Source organism: Artibeus jamaicensis, unplaced genomic scaffold, assembly GCF_021234435.1.
Source record: "Artibeus jamaicensis isolate MK-2021 breed Jamaican fruit bat unplaced genomic scaffold, CSHL_Jam_final scaffold_3307, whole genome shotgun sequence".
Taxonomy (NCBI): domain Eukaryota; kingdom Metazoa; phylum Chordata; class Mammalia; order Chiroptera; family Phyllostomidae; genus Artibeus; species Artibeus jamaicensis.
This window is the reverse complement of record NW_026522040.1, coordinates 6939496-6959887: the sequence shown is the minus strand read 5'-3', so window position 1 is coordinate 6959887 and position 20392 is coordinate 6939496. Positions and strand designations below refer to the sequence as shown.

The following is a 20392-nucleotide window of genomic DNA, read 5'->3' as shown; positions in this document are numbered from 1 at the left end:
GTAGCAGAACAGGCCTTTACATTAATTTTTTTCAAAAGATATTTCCATAACTATGTGATGAACATGAAACAGACTATGGCCCAGTAATTCTTTCACAGACATATTCTAAGTCTTTTGTTATATACTTCACAGCAAATCCTAAAAGTTGTTGCCCCTTCTTCCTTTAATGGTGCACTGTTGCTCCAAGACTCACTTTTATATCAACAGTTCTAAAACTGCCCAATCAACCAAAATCATTAAGCAGGCCCTCAACAAAGCAAGAGAACTCCCAAGATAGGAGCCCCTAACAATTCATTAGCTGCCGAGAATTACAAGTGGATTAGGGCTGCTAGTTAATCGTAAACAAAAACCTCCTCAAATTAAGCAGAATTACTTAAAATATCTCACTAAGGACAGAAGTGCTCTGGCAAGCAGAAAATGAGGTTTTGAAAATAGCAATATTTCAATAGGATTTGAAAAGTAAGCTAAAAGTGCCAGGTTACTGTATTTTTTAAAGCATTTCAATGAGTAAATAATATGTTTATTAGGTAAAGACTTTCAAATATTTATAGTGTATTTGTGGGGAAAGGGAACTAAGAGCACAAAGTGAAAAGAACTCCTAAAAAAAAGAAACTACCAAGAGCACCGCCCAGACTCTCCTTACGAATTCTACCCCAAGTCCTTCCTTTGTTTTACTGTGCCAGCTTTAATAACTATATTCTGAAAATCAGCCTGGACTTGTGTGGCTCAGTTAGTTGGGTGTCATCCTGCAAACCAAAGGGTCTCCAGTTCAATTCCCACACAGGTCATATGGCTGGGCTGTGGGTTCGATCCCTAGACAGACGCATATGAGAGACAGCCAGTCGATGTTTCCCTCATTTGCATCCATCTTTCTCCCTCCCTTCTCTTCTCTCTAACGCTGTCAGTAAAACAACACGTTTTAGACATATGCCCTGTAACAATGTGGTATAGACCTAGAAAATCAAAATTTCCCAAATCAAAAAATGTATTTATCATTTTCATGATACAGGTAAAGAAAGAACAAGTCTAATTCGCCTAAAATAAAGAAATGATCAGCCCTGGCTGGTGTGGCTCAGTGGATTGAGCGCGGGCCTGCGAACCACACGATCGCGGTTCAATTCCCAGTCAGGCCACATGCCTGGGTTGCAGGTTGGTTCCCTGCAGGGGACGCACGGGAGGCAACCATACATTGATGTTTCTCTCCCTCTCTCCTTCCCCCTCTTCCCCTCTAAAGATAAATAATAAAATATTAAAAAAAAAAAAAAAAAAAGAAATGATCATTTTAAGTCAATCAAGTCTTTAATTTTTTGTATCTAATCCTTTATGAGAATTTTACAAATTGCTGTATGTGTCACAAGTTACTCTCTCATGGTTTTCTTAGACAGCAGAAGAGAAAGGGGCTCGAAGAAATATTAAGAAAAAAGTTATGGCACTCAAAAGATAACCATCACTACCCAAAAATTGTATCTTTCAAAATAACTTTTGCAAGATGGCCTGAAATACAAATACCATGATGAAATGAAGCTTAGCTAATATCTTCGCCACAGCAGTGATGAGCAAACAACTCCCACCTCCAAAAGCAGAGTGTAAACAAAAATAATCATAAAGCCATGAGCAAGCCCCAAGACCCACAGAACATCTTTGTGTATACATAAATAATTTGCTTTTCTAGAAGCAAAAAAAAAGCTCATTTATAGAGTCAAGTTCAGCCAATTTACATTTTCACAGCCATCTCCATAATTAAAAAATTAAAAGGGATATATTATCTCCCACATGACAGAGAAGAGATTCCTGGCTTAAAATAATTCTTTAAAATACAATAAGCTACTGAAATTCCAGGAGAAACAACACTCAAACACTTTTCAAGTCTGGAAGACCAGAGCGCCCATATACATTGTTCTATCCTGAGCTCAAAGGAAGAAAATCACGATCAAATGGCAGCACTGCACACTGTGCCCTCCTCAGTGTCAGATGAAATCCCAGTGTTTCGGGGACACGCATTTTCAATGCTATGCCATAGCGACCTCTGTCAAATCAATTCTGGCTCAATCTGTACCTGTCAGTCACACATAATATGGTACTGACAAATCTTGCCAAAATTTTTTCATGACAAGTGTAAAGAATCTGTATCCAAACTCACCTTTGTATGAAAATATTAACCTCATGAATGGCCCTGAAAAAAAGATAAATAAATTTGTGTCCATAAAGTTAACTTGGGCTGAGAATGACTGAAGCATGCACTCCTTGCTAATAGCTTCCCTATGAGCCATATACTAGTTAGCCCTGCCTTAAAAGTAGAAAATGCCGAGCTTGTAACCATTTCATTCAAAGCAAAAAAGTAGCCCATGTGAAGGCTTCCTGAAAGCCAAAAATAAACAGAATGTATTTTCTTTAATTGCTGGTCTCTATTGTTGCCTGAGTAAATTTTATATATAAACCAGAGGAATGAGAATATTAAGACCCATTCAGCATATATTAACACCATGATGAAGACTCAAGTTTTCTTTCTTTTCAAAAAAATTTTACATATATTTTTTAAGATTTTATTTTTAGAGGGGGGAAGAGAGGGACAGAAATGTCAATGTGAGAGAGAAACATCAATCAGTTGCCTCCCACACACCCTCAACAGCCCCCGACCAGGGGACCTGGCCCACAACCCAGGGATGCACCTCAACTGGGAATCGAACCAGCAACCATTTGGTTTGTGGGAGGATGCCCAAACCACTGAGCGGCACCAGTCAGGGGTCAAGTTTTTCAATCTTATAGAAATATGAGATGTCTAGCTTAATGTATTGTAAAAAATGCATTCAAGTGTTAGAAAACTCTGAATATTTATGTATAAACATGTATATTTTCATTTGTGGCTTCGGATATGTATGTATATTCTGGGTATGTGTTGGGGCTATCTGTTTAATGGCATTACATTATGCCTGAGACAGAAAACACGGAAACAATGAACACAAAAACTGAAAAGAATTGTGCTATGGGCTTGAAAAAAGCAAGTAAAAAACACAATGAACTTTGTTAGAAAATTTTTCACCAAAAGAAATAAATACGTTTCATAATAAAAATGTTTCATTAGGAACTCTACCAGAAAGAAGAAAATTATGTCAGTACTTTTAAGGGGTTCTGCATAACAGACATTACAAAATTATCCCCTTTAGCAGGACTGAACATTTTTTAAAATTGATTTTAGAGAGAAAGGGACAGAGAGAGGGAGAAACATCGACTTGCTGTTCTATTTATTTATGCATTCACTGGTTGATTCTTGTACGTGCCCTGACTAGGAATCGAACCCACACACTGGTGTATCAGGATGATGCTCTCATCAACTGAGCTACCAGGACAGGAAGGACTGTGAACTTCTAATCAAGAAATAAAATTTCTCTCTGGGACTTCACCTACACAGCACTAAAAGAATCTGTGGTAATATTTTCAATAACACCACGTACAAGCTAGGGAAATACAGGAGAGGTAATCAGCAATATCAACTTCCTATGAGTTAAATTTGTTTTTAAGATCAAAAGAGCTTAAAATCCTATAAAATCTGGAAAAGTATGGCAGTTTCTCAGAAAAACAGAACAAACAACAACAACAAAAAAACCCTATAGATATACCATAAGATCCAGCAGTGCCCCTTCTGGATACATCCTCAAAAGAATCGAAAGCAGAGTCCGTTATGAACCCATGTTCAGAGCAGCATTATTCAGCACAGCCTAAAGGCAGAAGCAACTCAAGGGTTCATGAACAGATAAAGTATAAACAAATGTGGTACATGCATTACTATTCAGTCTTAAAAAGGGATAAAATTCTGACACAGAATATACCATGGATGAACCCTGAGGATATTATGCTGAGTGAAATAAGCCAGTCGCAAAAGAACAAATAATGTATGATTCCACTTAAATGAGGTACCCAAATTCCTAAAGACAGAAAAGCGAATGGTGGTTGCTCCGGGTTGTAGGTGAGGAGAAATGGGGAGCCCACTGTGTTTAAAGGGCACAGAGTTTCAGTTTCACAAGATAAAAGAAGCACTGGAGATGGATGGTGATGGTTGCACAACAATATGAATCTACCTAAAGACACTGAGCTATACACTCAGAATGACTCAAAATAATGAAGTTTATGTTGTACTTTACTGCAATTTTTAAAAAAAATGAATTTTCACACATGCCACAATGCAGATAAACCTCGAAAACATTCTGCTAAATAAAATAAGTCAGATATAAACAGATAAAACAGTGTATTACTGATTCTACTTATCTATGGTACCTAGAGTAGTCAAATTCATAGAAACAAAAAGTGAACTGTGACTGCCAGGAGCTGAAGTGAAGAGGGAATGAACCTACTGTTTAATAGGTAGAGTTTTAGTCAGGGAAGATAAAGTTCTAGAGATGGATGGGGGTGATGGTTATGCAACAATATGAGTGTTCTTAATGCCAATGTATGAACTACAGACATAAAACTGATTGAAATGGTAAAGTTTGTTATGAGTATTGTACCACAATAAAAAAAGTCATACATTGGATCTTCCATTTCCCTAATAAGCATCAGTGCAATTAACGGGAGAGAATGCTAAGGAAACACATGGGAAGTTCTGGAAGAAAACTGTTATAATTGCAAAATGTAGCAGTGCTCTCTGATAATCATATATCCTGAATCAAACCATCAACTCTGGGCCAAGGCCTGGAAAGACAAGAATAAAGCAATCCAAATATGGATGAACGCCACCAGATAACATACTACCATGCCAACAGAAATACCACCACAAATTCTTGTTGCTGTTGGTTTTTAAAGGACTGTTTTCCCTTTTATGGGTATTTTTTAAAAATTCTTTTTACTTTTATTGATTAGAGAGAGGGAGAGAGAGAGACAGTGATTTGCTGTTCCACGTATTTATGCATTCACTGGTTGTTTCCTATATGTGCCCTGACTGGGATCTAACCTGAAACCTTGGTGCATGAGGATGACGTTCCAACCAACCGAACTACCTGGGCAGGAGTACAAATTATTATTCACAGGCTCCCAACACAACTAAAACATGAAAGGTTTCCATTTGCACTGACCAAGACCTGATTTTAACTTTTAATTTTAATTTAAATTTAAGTAGCCACAACATCCATCTGGCTACCATGGTAGATGATACAGCCAGACTGGTAAATCTTTGGGAAAAGGTCTTTGGTTTTTATCATTTACTTGTTATGTCCTCCCACTTGCTACCAAGGCATACAGTACAGCTGACACTTGAACATGGATTTGAACTGCACAGGTTCACTTATGCACAGATTTTTTTCAATAAATATGATAAATGTATTTTCTCCTCCTTATGATTTTAATATATTTTCTTCTCCAGCTTACTCATAATTTAGTTAGTTAGTTTAGAGAGAGTGAAAGGAGAGAGGAATACTGATTTGTTGTTTCACTTATTTATGTATTCATTAGTTGATTCTTGCATGTGCCCTGACTGGGGATCAAACCAGCAACCTTGGTGTACTGGAACAACGCTCCAACCAAGCTACTGGCCAGCTTACTTTCCTGTAAGATCACAGCATATGAGATGTATAACAAATAAAACATATGTTAATTGACTGTTTATGTTATTGATAACACTTCTGATCAACAGTAGGCTATTAGTAGTCAAGTTCTGGGGGAATCAAGTTTAAACACAGATTTTCAACTGCCCCCGACACCCACATTGATTGTTCAAGGGTCAACTATATTCCTATGTACAATGAACTAACTGAGCCACAGAAGTTGTTCAGGAACATTTTCTATTTTCTAGAAGGCCATCCTTTCGAAAACATGTTATGTTTTAAGGGTCACTTGACTGAAGGATGACAGCATAAGAATAAAAAAAATGCCCACATTTCCAAATCAATCAAATCAATGGCTAGAGAGAAAAATCAAAGACTAAATGTTATAGAACTAGACTAAAGAATCAAGATTTTCTAAAGAGGGAAATTAAGGGAAAGAAGTTGAAATCTGATATTCCATGACCTTCCTGATATTTATTGAATAGAAGCAAATTCTCAAGAACATAATTAACTACAAAAGACAGCATCTATCAAAGCATGTATGATTTCCTTTGACTTTATGCTTTTCATTATTTTTTTGGTTTCCAGAATAAACTATAAAACTTTTGAGATTACCTCTAACCCAGAGACTTATCTCTGTAAAGGAGTCTCATAGCCTCCTCCTTATAATCTAAATTACAAACCTACAACAAATGAGTAGCATAATCATTAGCCTGTAAAAAGATGGTTTTTCCTTCCACAGCTTCCTACATTGTCTACTAATTTTGGTTACTGGAAGTAAGCAAAGGAAACTACTAAGTATTCAGAACAGTCCACTGTTAGATAGGATTCCTTTTTGAGCCATCTCAAAATAATTTTTAAAAAGATTTTATTTATTTATTTTTAGAGAGAAGGGAAGGGAAGGAGAAAGGAAGAGAAAGAGAAACATCAGTGTGTACTAGTCGCCTCTCACATGCCCCGCCTGGTGACCTGGTCCACAACCCAGGCATGTGCCCTGACTGGGAATCAAACCAGTGACCCTTTTGGTTTGCAGGCCAGCACTCAATCCACTGAGCCACACCAGCTAAGGCTCAAAATAATTTATTTCTTTTAAAATACTTTGAAGATATCAGTGCTATCTGCCTATCACATAAAATAAAACCATGGCTATAAGTAGTTTTCAAGAATTTTGCTGGTAAAAAAGTTTAGAGTAATGAATGTACAATAGCTTCTTTAGAAAATGGCTGTTTTATATAAATATCAGTGAAAGAGAAAAGATGCTGATTCACAGTACAAACACTAATCCATATCCAAATTACACTTCTGTATCACATCTATTGTCACCAGGTCATTAAAACTATATTAAGTGACACCCTGGCTGGCACAGCTCAGTTGGCTGAGCATTGTCCTGCAAAGCTAAAGGTCACTGATTCAACTGCCAGTCAACGGCACATGCCTGGGTTGTGGGCCTGGTTCCCCAAGTCTGGGCACATGCTAGAGACAACCAATAGATTTTTCTCTCTCATACTGATGTTTCTCTCCCTTTCTTCCTCCCTTCCCCTCTCTTGAAAATTAAATTAAATTAAATTTAAATTTAAAAGAAACTATACTAAATGACTAAGATTAGTAAAGTACAAGGTGAAGGGATGAAAGGATAACAGTTTTTTTAAAATGTGTATCCTTCAAAGTGGTTTTGAAACAGACCAGGCAAAATCTGTTCCTTGCCAATTTCAAACTAAAAATTGAAACGCTTAAAAAAAAAAAAAAGAAAAGAAACTCACTCTTCTTCTTACTACACTGTAACAGAGTTCTAATTTAAAAATGTCACTTAGTGACATCAAGAAAGCCTTACTGAGTCAAAAAATTCCTCTCCTTTTCTATAACCAAGTCTTTCGAAGTATAAAAAGAGGGCGAATATAAACTTATTTCATAAAGGTTGTTTTAAAAAAATGGATTCAAAACATCAACACATGAGGCTGAATAATAGTATTTTCAATTCCAGAGATCCAGCAGAAAATAGCAGCAAAAATAAATAAAATCATAAAGACAAATTTGAGTTATCCAACTGTTCCTTTGGAGGTGCCTATAAGCTGCTATTCACTCAACAAATGGTGTGGGCAAAAGTAGATTTACAGTTGTATGTGAAACAGTTTCTTTTTGTACTACAACCATAAGCTGCATGTCTTTGTCCAGATGAACAACTGCAAAATCCTACTTTTGCCCACCCCAATCTTGATCCTTTGTTTCTTTCTTTTCAAATTTATTTATTTATTTTTAGAGAGAGGGGAAAGGAGGGAGAAAGAGAGGGAGAGAAAGAGAAACATCAATGTATGCTTGCCTCTCACACATCCTGTAGTGGGGCCCTAGCCCACAACCCAGGAACATGCCCTGACTGGGAACTGAACCAGCAACCCTTTGGTTCACAAGCTGGCATTCAATCCACTGAGCCACACCAGCCAGGGCAGTTTGTCTCTTTCTTAGTGCCTTCAATTATGGCTGTCAGATTGTATAAACAAATAAAGGGATACTACAATCTACTAGGTGAGACAAAACAAATTTTCAAAAAAAAAAGGTAAAAAAAAAAACCCCACAATTAAATAAAGTCCTCTAGGTATTCAGTATGAGCAGAAATGACTTTCAGTTGAATAGAACCAGTAAGACTTCAAAGAGAAACTGGAATTTAGCCTGGGTTTTGAAAAGATGGGTTAGTTTCTTCATTTGAAGAAAGCATTGGGAAAGAATAATAGTAAAAGCACCTCAGTGGTAAGACTTAACAATCAAAGAAATCACAATAATGGGCAAAGATGGCATTCCCCCAGCCCTCAAAACCATTTGCTTATTATGGGAGGTAATACAGCTGTGTGAATGCTGGACGGAAGGTCCTTGTAATGTAAGAGGGATTCTGAAGATGCAAGTGAGACACAGGATGACCAAAAGATCAAGGTTCCGGAGAATCCAGAAATGAGATGCAGAGCACCTGTATCAAATAGGAAAAAAGGGAGAAGCAGTTGAATATACCCGTGCTGAAGTTTTACCAAATCAAAGGTGAAGGGTTAATGGTATATTCAGGAAAGTGACTAGCAATGATAGAACCTGGAATCCAAACTGGATAAAGATTGAATAAAGAAAAAGTAGGGGCTTTGTCAATGGAACAAGGTTTTGATGAAATTCAATAACTAATGCAGGGACTTCTGTTTAACATGACTGAACTGATTGAACACATTGGTTTGCCCTCAGATCCCTTTCAAAAATCCACTAAAGTTAGAGTAAAAAGATTTAAAAAAAAAAAAGTTGATTAGGGAGGTTGGGGAAACCCACAAGAACAAAGAGAATGGAAACATGACAGATACTGATTGACACAAGCATGGAAACTAGAGCTAATGCATGAGTGTTAACTGTCTTGGCAGGTTAACTGTGTGAGAAAGCTGAAATTGCCTAGGTGCTAGGTGATGGGAATGAGAACACCACCATCGGCAGAAATTGCTTCATTTGCAAAATCCCAGTTAGGCTCAGAAATTAGAAGTACTAGGCACAACACATGTACAGGTAAACCAGAAAACAAAGGAGTAAGTGGATCCAGAATCTGTATAAGCAGTTGGATTCCCAGATGTTCTTGACTCTGAGAAGCCATGCTACTTACTCTTCACCCACCATTACAGAAGACTCAAGGTTTCCTTTGGGAACACTGAAGTAGTGGGACTGCAGAATCTTGTACAATAGACTCACATAAAGGACAGAACTATACTATTGAAAATGGGAGATTAATGAAATGGGGTATTAATTTAAAGCCTGCAGGCTTAATGGTGAGATTGATCCCCTGGGTCATTATCCCACTTGCCACCAGCAGCCTTGTTTACAAGCCCCAGGCAGAAGATCAGAGGACTTCTCTCAGGGTACAAGTGGCCCAAGAGAAAGACAATGAGAGAAGGGGTTAAGGTCCCCTTCTCAACTGCCCATTAAATGAAGGACTAATCCAAGAAAAGACCATGGCATCAATAATTCACTGCATCCAACACAAGAAAGAAGTGAAGGGATATCCCAGGTTAGTGTTAAATAGAGATCCCAGGACAATAATTAAGCAATACACCTGGAGAAGAACCAGGCCAGATTTGAGCAAGGACATGGAAGCTCTCAGAAGTTTCCTTCCACCAAGAAAAAAAAAGAAAGAAAAGAAAAAGAAAGAATACAGTTACTAGGTTGAACATACTAAGATGATACACTTATTGAAAAAGTTGGGGATGAATTACTATAGATATATATAGAAAAGGAAGCAAACGTGGGGGAGAAAAAATGTAATGTTAACCATGAGGAAAAAAATTGCACTAAATGGGAAATATTACCATGGTACATATACTGCATAGTTAACCATATGTATTAATTAAACCAAGAAAGGGAGAGATTTTGAGGAACAAGTATAAAAGATAGAGGGATGAGGACTGGGGGGGGGGGGGAATGGGAGGGAGGTGGGGAGACGGGGCAGGGGGAGCTGGAATGGGAGAAATAGACAAAAAACTGTACTTGAAAAATAACTAAATAAAATTTTTCAAAAAAAGTTTTTTACAAAACAAAACAAAAAAATTTAACCAAGAAAGAAGTGATATAATTATCTTGGAGAGATTGGATAAGAGAAAGTACAGGGAGACTAAGTCCTCATCTTTCATAGGAGGAAGTCGATACATAACGGCTTTTTCATCCTAGGGAATTTTCTTGTAAAATTTCCATTTTATAACTTTAAAAAAAGTTTTTAAAGTTGAGTTTTGAATCCCAGTTTTAAAAAAAGTACAACTTTAATTTTTATCAAAATTAAAAATCGCGGGAGATTCTTGAGTAAACAAAATAGAAGAAGAGTGAGTTGTGATCAGAGCAGAATGTCTGAGTTGATTTGGGGAGCTGGTGACTTTCAATAATGACAAGATCCAGGGTGTGACTATATGACCAGGTTGCTGACCAAAAGAATAAGGAACTGAAGCCAAAGTGTCAGCTGACTTATAAGAGTCCAGGTGCAGAAGCTGCCTGAAAGTGATGATGTGTGGCCATGCTTAGTGTTTTCCATGTCCACTTTTCGCCCTCCCTACCATGTTTTCTGCCCCGGTATGTAGATCTGTATGGACTCTATCGTTTCCATGTCCCCTAGCTTCTGGCTGGGTGTGTCCAATAGGGAACCCCAGAGAGAGGTTAAAAGAATAAGGTCAAGACATTTTTTTCCTCCAGCTTTCTTCCTGCAAAGTCACCTCTTGCTGGCTATGTCCCTTCAACTGAAAACTACTCCCTAAGGCAGCCAACTCCATATTCTTCTTGAAAGTTCAAGTAACCACTTTCTCCCCTACCCCTTCCAGCCCATGGATGTTAACAATTTGGCTACAGGTTACAACTACATCTTTAGGTACCACATCTTTACAAATCGTACCTTTATAAAAGAAACCCTCCTCGAATTATCCTATTTCAACTGTCTTGTTGGGACCCTGTGTGATGAGTTAATGAGGATGAAGATGATGACATACGGTTGTAATGCAGAGCAAAGTAATATGAGAAAAGTGACTACCATTTAAATAACAATTGCTGCCTTGGCCAGTGTGGCTCTGTTGGGCATCATCCTGAAAACCCAAAGGTCAACAGGTCAGGGCACATGCCTTGGGTTGCAAGCTTTGGTACCCAGTGGGGGCGCATGCAAGAGGAAACTGATGTATATTTCAATGTCTCTCTCTCACATCCCTTTTCTCTCCCTCTTTCTCCCTCCTTTCCCCTCAATCTAGAATCAATAGAAGAAACTAAATAAATAAACAAAGAACAACTAATAACAATTTTGAGCTCCATTTTCCATGAAATTTTCTTAGCTCTTTGCAGGTATTAATTCATTTAATCACAAGTACCCAATGGAGCAAGCAGAGAGTCTTGTCTGATTCATTCCCATATGCCAATGCCTAGCACAGTTGCAGGTACAAGGTAAGCACCCAAACACTGATTTAAAATATGCACAACAACAAGCAAGTTTACTAGGGAAGGGCTGACTTTTGGTATGGTGTAGCATTTCTCCTATTTACTTTGAAAACTATATAAATCAGGGACCTCGCTCCCCAGATCACAAAAACCAACACTAAACAAGACCATATGTGAATGATTTTTCTTGTGCAGCCTACAGTGAGTCCTATTCTTTTATCTTCCCATGAAGTCATCCAGGACTTGAGTTCCCAACTGCTTTTTTTCTTAAAGTGTAATATTAAAAGTTACAAGTTTTTAAATATTATGCACTTGCAGCCTAGGCTGATTTAAAACAGAAAAGAACCTTTAAGCATCAGCTATTACATAGCTGGTTTTTTTTTAAAGGGCAGGGGGCAATTTTTAAAATAAAATGCAAAAAAATAAGAATGGTAAAGCCAGCAAGATCAAGCACACACACTCGCACAAAAATAAAGAATGACAAAGGTATGAAAATTAGAGAAGGAAACATAAGACAGCGAATCAAAGAACGCAGAAATACAATAGGTATAAAAGGTTGTGATTAAACCCCTCACTGGATGCTCACAGTTACATGGAAGCTTTGATACCCACATTCTATAAATAACAGATAAGACAAGGTCAGAGAACCAATACACAGCAAAATAAGAACTCCAAAGATTTTCTGAAATCAGAATTGATGTTCTTTATCTTAAGATTATTACATTACACTCCAAAACACTGGCAAATTTTACGTGTAGAAGAATCCAGACACCTTAGAAGTTTCGAGAATAAAGAACTCAAACTAGAGTGAAACATCAGCAAGAAGAGTGAGGTGTAAGGCTACTACTGGGAAGAAACTGCCAGACGCAACAGTGGGAAACCGAAGAGAGATAAAACATCCTTAAGTGGAAGCTGGAGAATGACTGGAGCTAAATTTGGTTGAAGGAAGACAAAACCAAAAAGCCGGGCCTATGAAGAAGTACCAAGGGTAAATAAAACTTAAAGAGGACTACATCGATGCCAAAGTAAAGTGTAGGACCTACCAATCAGAATCTACGGGGTGGGGAAAGGGCCAGTTCGCGACCAGCCAGCTGCGACTTTTTTCCAAAAAGCCGCGTAGCTAGCTGTAGCTTCTCAGCCCCACCCCGCGGGAAGCAGCTCCTCCCGGAGGAGGACCTCACGAGTCCAACCACCGGGTTCGGACTCCCGCTCCAGCTCAGTTCCCACCCCGCCCTTTCCCCCGCGGGGCAGAACGGCCTATCTGGGCCCCTCACCGAACGCTGCAGCTCCCCAAGCCAAAACGAGGCGCGCTCCTTTCCGCTGGGATCTGGGTCGTGGTAAAGCGCCTGCACTGCCTGGTACACAAGCTGTAATGTTGGCTTTGCCCCTTCCATGGTAGGGGCGGTGGCGGCGGCAGTGACGGCTCCTGGTCTTCTCCGAGGCTTCTCCGGTTGCTCCGCTTTCGTGCTTCCTTACTGTGTCGTCCTCGGCCGCTCCCCGACTGGCGCCATCTCCTCTTTGGCCGTTACCAGAGCAGAGGGGTCCCCGTTGGAAGTTGCCCCCTCGGAAACAGGGGTTAGATCGTACTCAGGTTCCTGGCCCTTTTCCCGATCTTCCCGGTAGACTCCAGATTTCTGAGTCCACACGCCGGTTCTCGCCTCCGCACCCCGCTGACTGGTCCTCAGAAGTCTGTCTCCGCACCAGACAAACCACATTTGTCTCAGTAACGTGTCTAAACCACTTAAACCCGGACCGGAAACGGCCCCACGGCTACCCTTAGCACACTTCCGCCTGGTACAGTGCAAACGGCCTCCTTCCTGGCACGCCTCTTCGTATCTACCCGCCCTCTCCCGGAAGTGGCCTTGCAAGGCCAGGAGCCGGAGACAAGTGCTCCCAGGTGGTTCTCTTGGTTCTTCGCGTCCGACTGGATCCTTAGACTCACTTGTATCCCATACCTGAGCCGCTCTCCTCCTCTTGACAATGGATCCGAGGTGCTTCCTCTGCATTCTGATTTTTCCATCCCTCTCCGGAGAATTCTTCCTAACCCTAGTGGCCAAAACCCGTCAATTCAGCCATCCAACGCGTGCCCACTGTACTGGAAATACAATGACTTAAAAGAGAGGTTTTCTGTGTTGACCGTAGTGGAGGAGGCAGACAGGTAATCAAATAACTGTTGTACAAACCTAAAATATGTGCCACGTTGAAATAAATTCAAAATGCCTAGAATCCTTGCTCAGCCCCCTTTCCATTAAGTTCTGTTACCCCAAAAGGGTATTTCTATTGCTCAAGACACGCTGAACTCCAGAGTATTTGCATACATCTTTAAGGTCATTCCCACATTGAAAATTGTATTTTTGTGTGTGCCTTTCGGAATCAAAAATTCATGGTCTAACAATTCTCAATAGCAGTATGTTGAAGGATTTCCCAACATTGTTGTTACTCCTTAGCAATAATAAATGCCACTATTTGATGAATGTTTACAATGTGCAAGGCACTTTAGTTACGAGATTTCAATTATTCCTACTCTACCAATTAAATCCCCATTTTAAGGAGTAAGACGTAGGTAATGTAATTTGCCCGAGGTTACAGTTTTTAAATGAAAGTCAGCATTTGACTCCAAATCAGTTTCACTCCAAAGCCTATTAAATAGTACAGTCCCTGCCATTCTGTTAGTTTTTTTCTGAATTGTTATTCTCAAGGGATTTTCACTGCCAACATCACAACAAAAACAGTGTTAACTGCACAGAGTTGATACAATTCCGAAAAGAAAAGAAACTTGGTATTTTGGTTACCCAATTCACCTATTCATTAAAAAGAGATTTAGTAAGGCCACTTTGATCTTTGCTCTCATAGAGTTTGCAGTCTAATTGCAAAGAAAGACAAGGAATTCAATACAGTTAAGAAGTTCTATGAATATGCACAAAAGAATGATATTAAACATGCTTTGTACCATATACCAAAAAAAATCCTAGGAGATACATGTAAGAGCTAAAACTATAAAACTCGGGGAAGATCCCTGACTGGTGTAGCTTCGTTGGTTGAGCATCATCCCACAAAGTGAAAGGTGGCCAGTTTGATTCCCTCTCAGGATACATGCCTGGGTTGCCATTCAGTCCCAGTTGAGGCATGTAAGAGAGGCAACTAATCAATATTTTTCTCCCTCTCTTTGTCCCTCCCCTCTCTCTAAATATTAAGTAAATAAAATCTTAAAAAATGAAATTCTTGGAAGAAAACAGGAATATATGACCATCATGACATCAGATTAGGCAATGGTTTTCTTAGATATGGCACTAAGAGCACAACAATAAAAGGAAAAAATAGACCAAAAATATTGGTCTTCATTAAAAGTAAAAACTTGTTCTGGCTGGTGTGACTCAGTGGACTGAGCACCAGCCTGTGAACCCAAGGGTCACCCCATTCCACCTCCAGTAAGGGCACATGCCTGGGTGAGAGAGGCAACCAATCGATGTATCTGCGGCACATCGGTGTTTCTCTCCCTCTTTCTCTCTCCCTTCCTATCTCTCTGAAAAGAAAGAAATAAAATTTTTAAAGCCAAAACTAAAAACTTTTGTGTCAAAGACCACTAAAGAAAGTGAAATGACAACACACAAAATGAGAGAAAATATTTGCAAATCATATATCTGGTAAGGGATTAGCATCCAGAACATGTGAAAAAAAACTTACAATTCAACAGTGAAAAGATAATTCAATGTTTTAAATAGGCAAAGGGCTGGAACAGACATTTCTCCAAAGAACATATACAAATATACATGAAAAGATGCTCAGCATTTTTAGTCATCAGGGAAATGCAAATCAAGCCATAATGAGATGCCATTTCGCACTCGCTAGTATGGCTAACACAGGAAAGACAGTGTTGGCAAGAATGTGGGAAAATTGAAACCCTCACACCATGCTTGTAGGATTGCAAATTGGTGCGGCTGCTTTAGAAAACAGTCTGAGCAATCCCTCAGAATTTAAACGGAGTTACCATATGGCCCGGCAGTTCCACTCCTAGGTATATATACCTGCGAGAAATGAAACCTAACTTCATAGAAACACTCATACCTGAATGTTTATAGCAGCATTATTTGAAATACCCAAAAAGTGAAAACATCCTCCAAGTCCATCAACTGGTGAAGGGATAACAGGATTCGGTATGTCCATGCGATGGAATGTTAAGTACTGAAGTAAAGCAGTATTGATTGATGCTACAATGTGGATAAACCTTGACAACATTATGTTAAGTCAGCAATTCCCATCCTTTTTTTATCTCATGGCACACACAAATTAATTACTGAAATTCTGTGGCACACCAAAAAATATATTTTTTGCTGATCTGACAAAAACTACGTATAATTTTGATTCATTCAGATTGGGCAGCTGTTATGTTGGCTGTTGTTTGTTTGTTTGTTTGTTTGTTTGTCAACCTAAGGGAAAGGAAGACAGTGCCCCTGACTAAATAGTCAGGTATTGCATATTTTAAAAATTCTTATGTCACACCAGTTGAAAATTGCTATGGTAATTACAAGTAGCTAGACAAAAATGAAATATCTAGAGACAGGAAGTCAGTGAGTGGTCACCAGGGGGCGGGGAAGAGGAAAAAAATGAAATGTTCAAGAATTAGATAGTGGTGATGGTTGCACAGCTTTTTGAAAATACTAAAAACCATTAATGTATGCTTTAAAAAGATGAATTTTATGGTATGTGGCTTATATTTCAATAAAAGTTCTGTGATTAGGATTTTTTTAAATACCACATAGATATTTGGTCAAAAGTTACAGCAATAAAAAAGTACATAGTGTCTCACTCATCTTTGTATCTTACAGCTATTGTCTAATCTATTGTGTGAGCATAGTAAATATTTTAAGTTACTTGCCTCTTAGCTCTTTAGTCTTAAAAAAATATTCTAACTGCAACATCAGATGACTTAGACAGGGGGCGGGTGACAAGAACAGAGATAAACTTGTAATAATCCTGATGAGAAGGTAGGGTGGCCTAGAGTAAGCCATTGGCAGTGTAGATGGAGACAGAGTTACTTAAGAAGAATTTCAGAAGAGTTTTGATCTAGAGATTGTTTGAGTTCCGGGGTATGCAGAGAGGGAAGAGAAACCAGGCTTCTGCATATGGAACCGAGAAGAAGAAACAGCTTTTACAGTAGCGGGTAGAGGTGTGGGGTGAAGATGAGGAGTTTAATCTCAAACATGGTGAGTACTGAGGACTCACGAGACAGCCAAGGCCAGCAGACTGTACCACGTGTGAGACCGAAGCCAAGGACCAGACTGAACACGCAGATCTGAGAAGCCTCAGTGTATATATAGGTGGAGGGTGAAGACAAGGAAGTGGTTGAGATGAGCCAGGGAGAAGAGGGACCCAGGCAGGTCCCCACAGATAAACACTATTTAAAGGACTGGCAGAGGAAGCAGAATCGAGAAATAAGTAGCCAGAGGGGAAGGTGGAGAACCGAGAAAACACGCTGGACAGATCAGAAAGGTAGAGAGAATAGTGTAGTGAACATACTTATCTTGAATACATCACTATATTGAAGGAACCTCTGATGCTTCAGAGAGGTCAAATATGGTTAGAATAATAAATTTGAAATAAAATAGAAGTATTTGGAATACCAAAACCTCTTTCACCTTTAGGCACGATGGCTACACTAGGAACTCTGGCTTCTTGGGCCACATCTGATGTGCCGACTGCAGACTCCCCACAAGGGCCCTCACTTCTTCTTCCTAAAAGGAAATGAAATCTATTTTCCTTAAGCAAGAAGGTGGCTTTCTGAGGGAAAGAAGGAACGAGAAGATGTTTTGTTTACTCACTAAGGTTAAATATCATCCTTCGATAAACACGGTCCTCCCTGTTCCATACAGGCGCTGCTGTGGTAACTTCCATAAAAGCTTGAATCTGCCCTGGGAAGGTGCACGCGATGCGTGGTGAACTTCGGGTTACATCTGAGCCCCACTGAGTCCTCCCGAATGATCTTTTCACACCCCTGCCCCCTGCTCTCCATCCACCAAACCTCAGGGTGAGGCGAGCCCTTGCACTTTGCGGAGAAGTTGCACAGACACCATCGCAGAGGCCAGTGGTTTCCCCCCAGAACCTGTTCTTTTATTGTTTGGCTTCTTCAAAACCTTCCTGAAGGTCCTTGAAGGAATACTCTTCTTTTCCTCACTAACTCAAATTTTGTTTCTGTACCCGTCATCAAAAGACTTTTGACGAATACCCTGCTGCCTTAGCTGAAGCTGCCATAACAGAACACCGTAGAGTCTGTGGCTTAAATGACAGAAATTTATTCTCCCAAAGCTCTGGAGACTGGAACTTCAGGATCCGGGTGCCCCCCACCCCCACCCCCCGTCGGGTTCTGGCGAGAGCTCTCCTCCTGCTTGCAGTAGACAGCGCCCTCGCTGCTGCTTACCTGGCAGAGGGAGAAAGATCTCGCTTTCTCTTCTCGCGAGGCCACAGTCCTATTGGAATAGGCACTGACCTTAGGAGCTCATTTAACCTTAACTACACCCTAAAGTCTTTCTAGGGTGGAGGTAGGGTCTGTGCGACAGATACAGTCACACAGGGGGTTTGAGCTTCCTCATACAAAGTCCTGTGGGCGGGGTGGAACTCAATTCACTCCATAGTATCTGCCATCACCTCCAGTGACCTTGCAGAGCTACAGGGCCCCCATCTTCACCCGAAAGATTCGGGTAACATCAGATTCTTTGGCTCATACATGGTAGTAAAAGCGCAGGCACAGCGGTGCTGACTGCTGCAGGGGCAGAGGTTTGCTGTGCTTAACTGGAGGGCAGCACCCTTGGGTTGGATCTCACAGCTTCCTGCTGGAAACAAGCAGTCTCAAATGTCTCCGGCGGTAAAGGGACACTTGTAGGGTACAAAGATACACGTATACGAATGTTCGTCCCAGGGCAACTTGTCCTAGTGAGAAGATGGAGACACCCTGAATAGCCACCCATAGAGAACTGAACATTAGGGTAAATGCGGATATAGGCATATATTAGACAGATACTAGATAGGCATTGAAAACCAAGTCATAACTATTGTTAATTTTGTTACATGGAATAGCAGTATTTTGGTTATATATATAAATGTCCTTATTCATTTAGAAATACATACTGAAGTAGTTAAGAGTGGTGTGGAATAATAAAGGAAACATCTGGCCTTTGTCCTCAGTTCCGATACAGTGCTTCAGAAGCTCTTGGCATTTCCTGAGCGATAGGAATGTTTTTGTTATTGTAAGAAAGTGACTGGAGGTGGGGCCCTGCATGCTGCTGAGTGGGGAAGTGGCCACCAGAAGGACCAATTAGAGGGTTGTCAGTTGGAGCCAGACTGACCTCCCAGGAATTGCAGATTGAATTCACTGGCAATCACGGGAGCGCTGATTTAATCAATCAGCCTAGTAATGAAACCTGATCAAAACTCAGGACACTGAAGCCCAGCGGAGCTTCCTGGTCCATGAACGCGGTGAGGTGCCAGCAGGGCGATGGCCCTGACTCCACCACAAGAGGACATGGGGACTCTGCCTTCTTGCTTGATGGAGAGCCTTCATAATAAAACCTTATTATATTTATAGCACTTTCCTGAGTCCATGAGCTGCCATAGAACCTGTACGAGTTGGGGAAACTCCTGAAGCTACAGCCATTTTTTCGGGAGTTCATGTGGCCCGGGGACTACTGAAGTAAAGCTAGCATCTGAAGTGAGGGCAGTCTTCTGGAGGGCTGATCCCATAAGCCTGTGGTGTCTGATAGTGTCAGCAAGCAGTTAGTGTAAAAACTGAATTGCATCCCTGGCTGGTGTGGCTCAGTGGATTGAGTGCAGGCCTGGGAACCAAAGTGTTATGGGTTAGATCCCCAGTCAGGGCACAGGCCTGGGTTGCAGGCCAGGCCACGTCCCCAGTGGGATGTGCGAGAGACAACCACACATTGATGTATCACTCTCTCTCTTTCTCCCTCCCTTCCCCTTTCTCTAAAAATAAATAAATAAAATCTTTTAAGAAATTGAATTGCAGCACCAGTTGGAATAGAAAGGGAAGAGGTAAGATGTTCATGAAGTCTGTAATTTAGTTAAAATAGACATAAACTTCACCCCCACCAACAGATGAAGCAAATATGGCAAAATGCTAATAAACTGTTCAATGTAGAGGATGAGGAAATGTGTTCACTACACCATTCTCCCTATTTTCCTGTGTCTGAAGTTTCCCAGATTGAAAAACAGTCAAAACTGGGGAAAAAAATCAAGTCGATTTTTTGTTTGTTTGTTTAAATATATTTTATTGATTATGCCATTACGGTTGTCCCATTTTCCCCCCTTCATCCCCCTCCACCCTGCACACCCTCTCCCACCCACATTCCCTCCCTTTAATTCATGTCCATGTGTCGTAAGTTCTTTAGCTTCTACATTTCCCATACTATTCTTGCCCTCCCCCTATCTATTTTCTACCTACCGTCTATGCTACTTATTTTCTGTACCTTTTCCCCCTCTCCTCCTCCCACTCCCCTGTTGCTAACCCTCCATGTGATCTCCATTTCTGTGGTTCAGTTCTTGTTCTAGTTATTTACTTAGTTTGTTTTTGTTTTTGTTCTAGGTGTGGTTAATAATTGTGAGTTTTTTAATATATTTTATTGATTATGCCATTACAGTTGTCCTATTCCCCCCCTTTATTCCCCTCCACCCTGCACACCATCCCCCATCATCCCCCCTTTCGTTTATGTCCATGTGTCACAAGTTCTTTAGCTTCTACATTTCCCATACTATACTTGCCCTCCCCCCTGTCTATTTTCTACCTACCATCTATGCTACTTATTCTTTGTACCTTCTCTCCCCTTCTCCTCCCACTTCCCGGTTGCTAACCCTCCATGTGATCTTCATTTCTATGGTTCTGCTCCTGATCTAGCTGTGCTCTTAGTTTACTTTTGTTTTAGGTGTGGTTGTTAATA

At 40.2% G+C, this 20392-nt stretch overlaps 1 protein-coding gene across 2 annotated transcripts in view; it reads right to left on the bottom strand.

The window, feature by feature from the left end:
- TNPO3 (transportin 3) overlaps positions 1-13236 on the bottom strand; it is a 103637-nt gene extending 90401 nt beyond the window's left edge. Inside the window, exon 1 of one of the 2 annotated variants that reach the window (XM_053657076.1) lies at positions 12725-13236. In XM_053657076.1, the coding sequence (XP_053513051.1) occupies positions 12725-12844 (120 nt within the window). In that variant the 5' untranslated portion in view covers positions 12845-13236. The remainder of the gene's footprint in view (positions 1-12724) is intronic. The other variant, XM_053657077.1, reaches the window with a different exon arrangement.
- Between the last annotated feature and the right edge of the window lie 7156 nt (positions 13237-20392).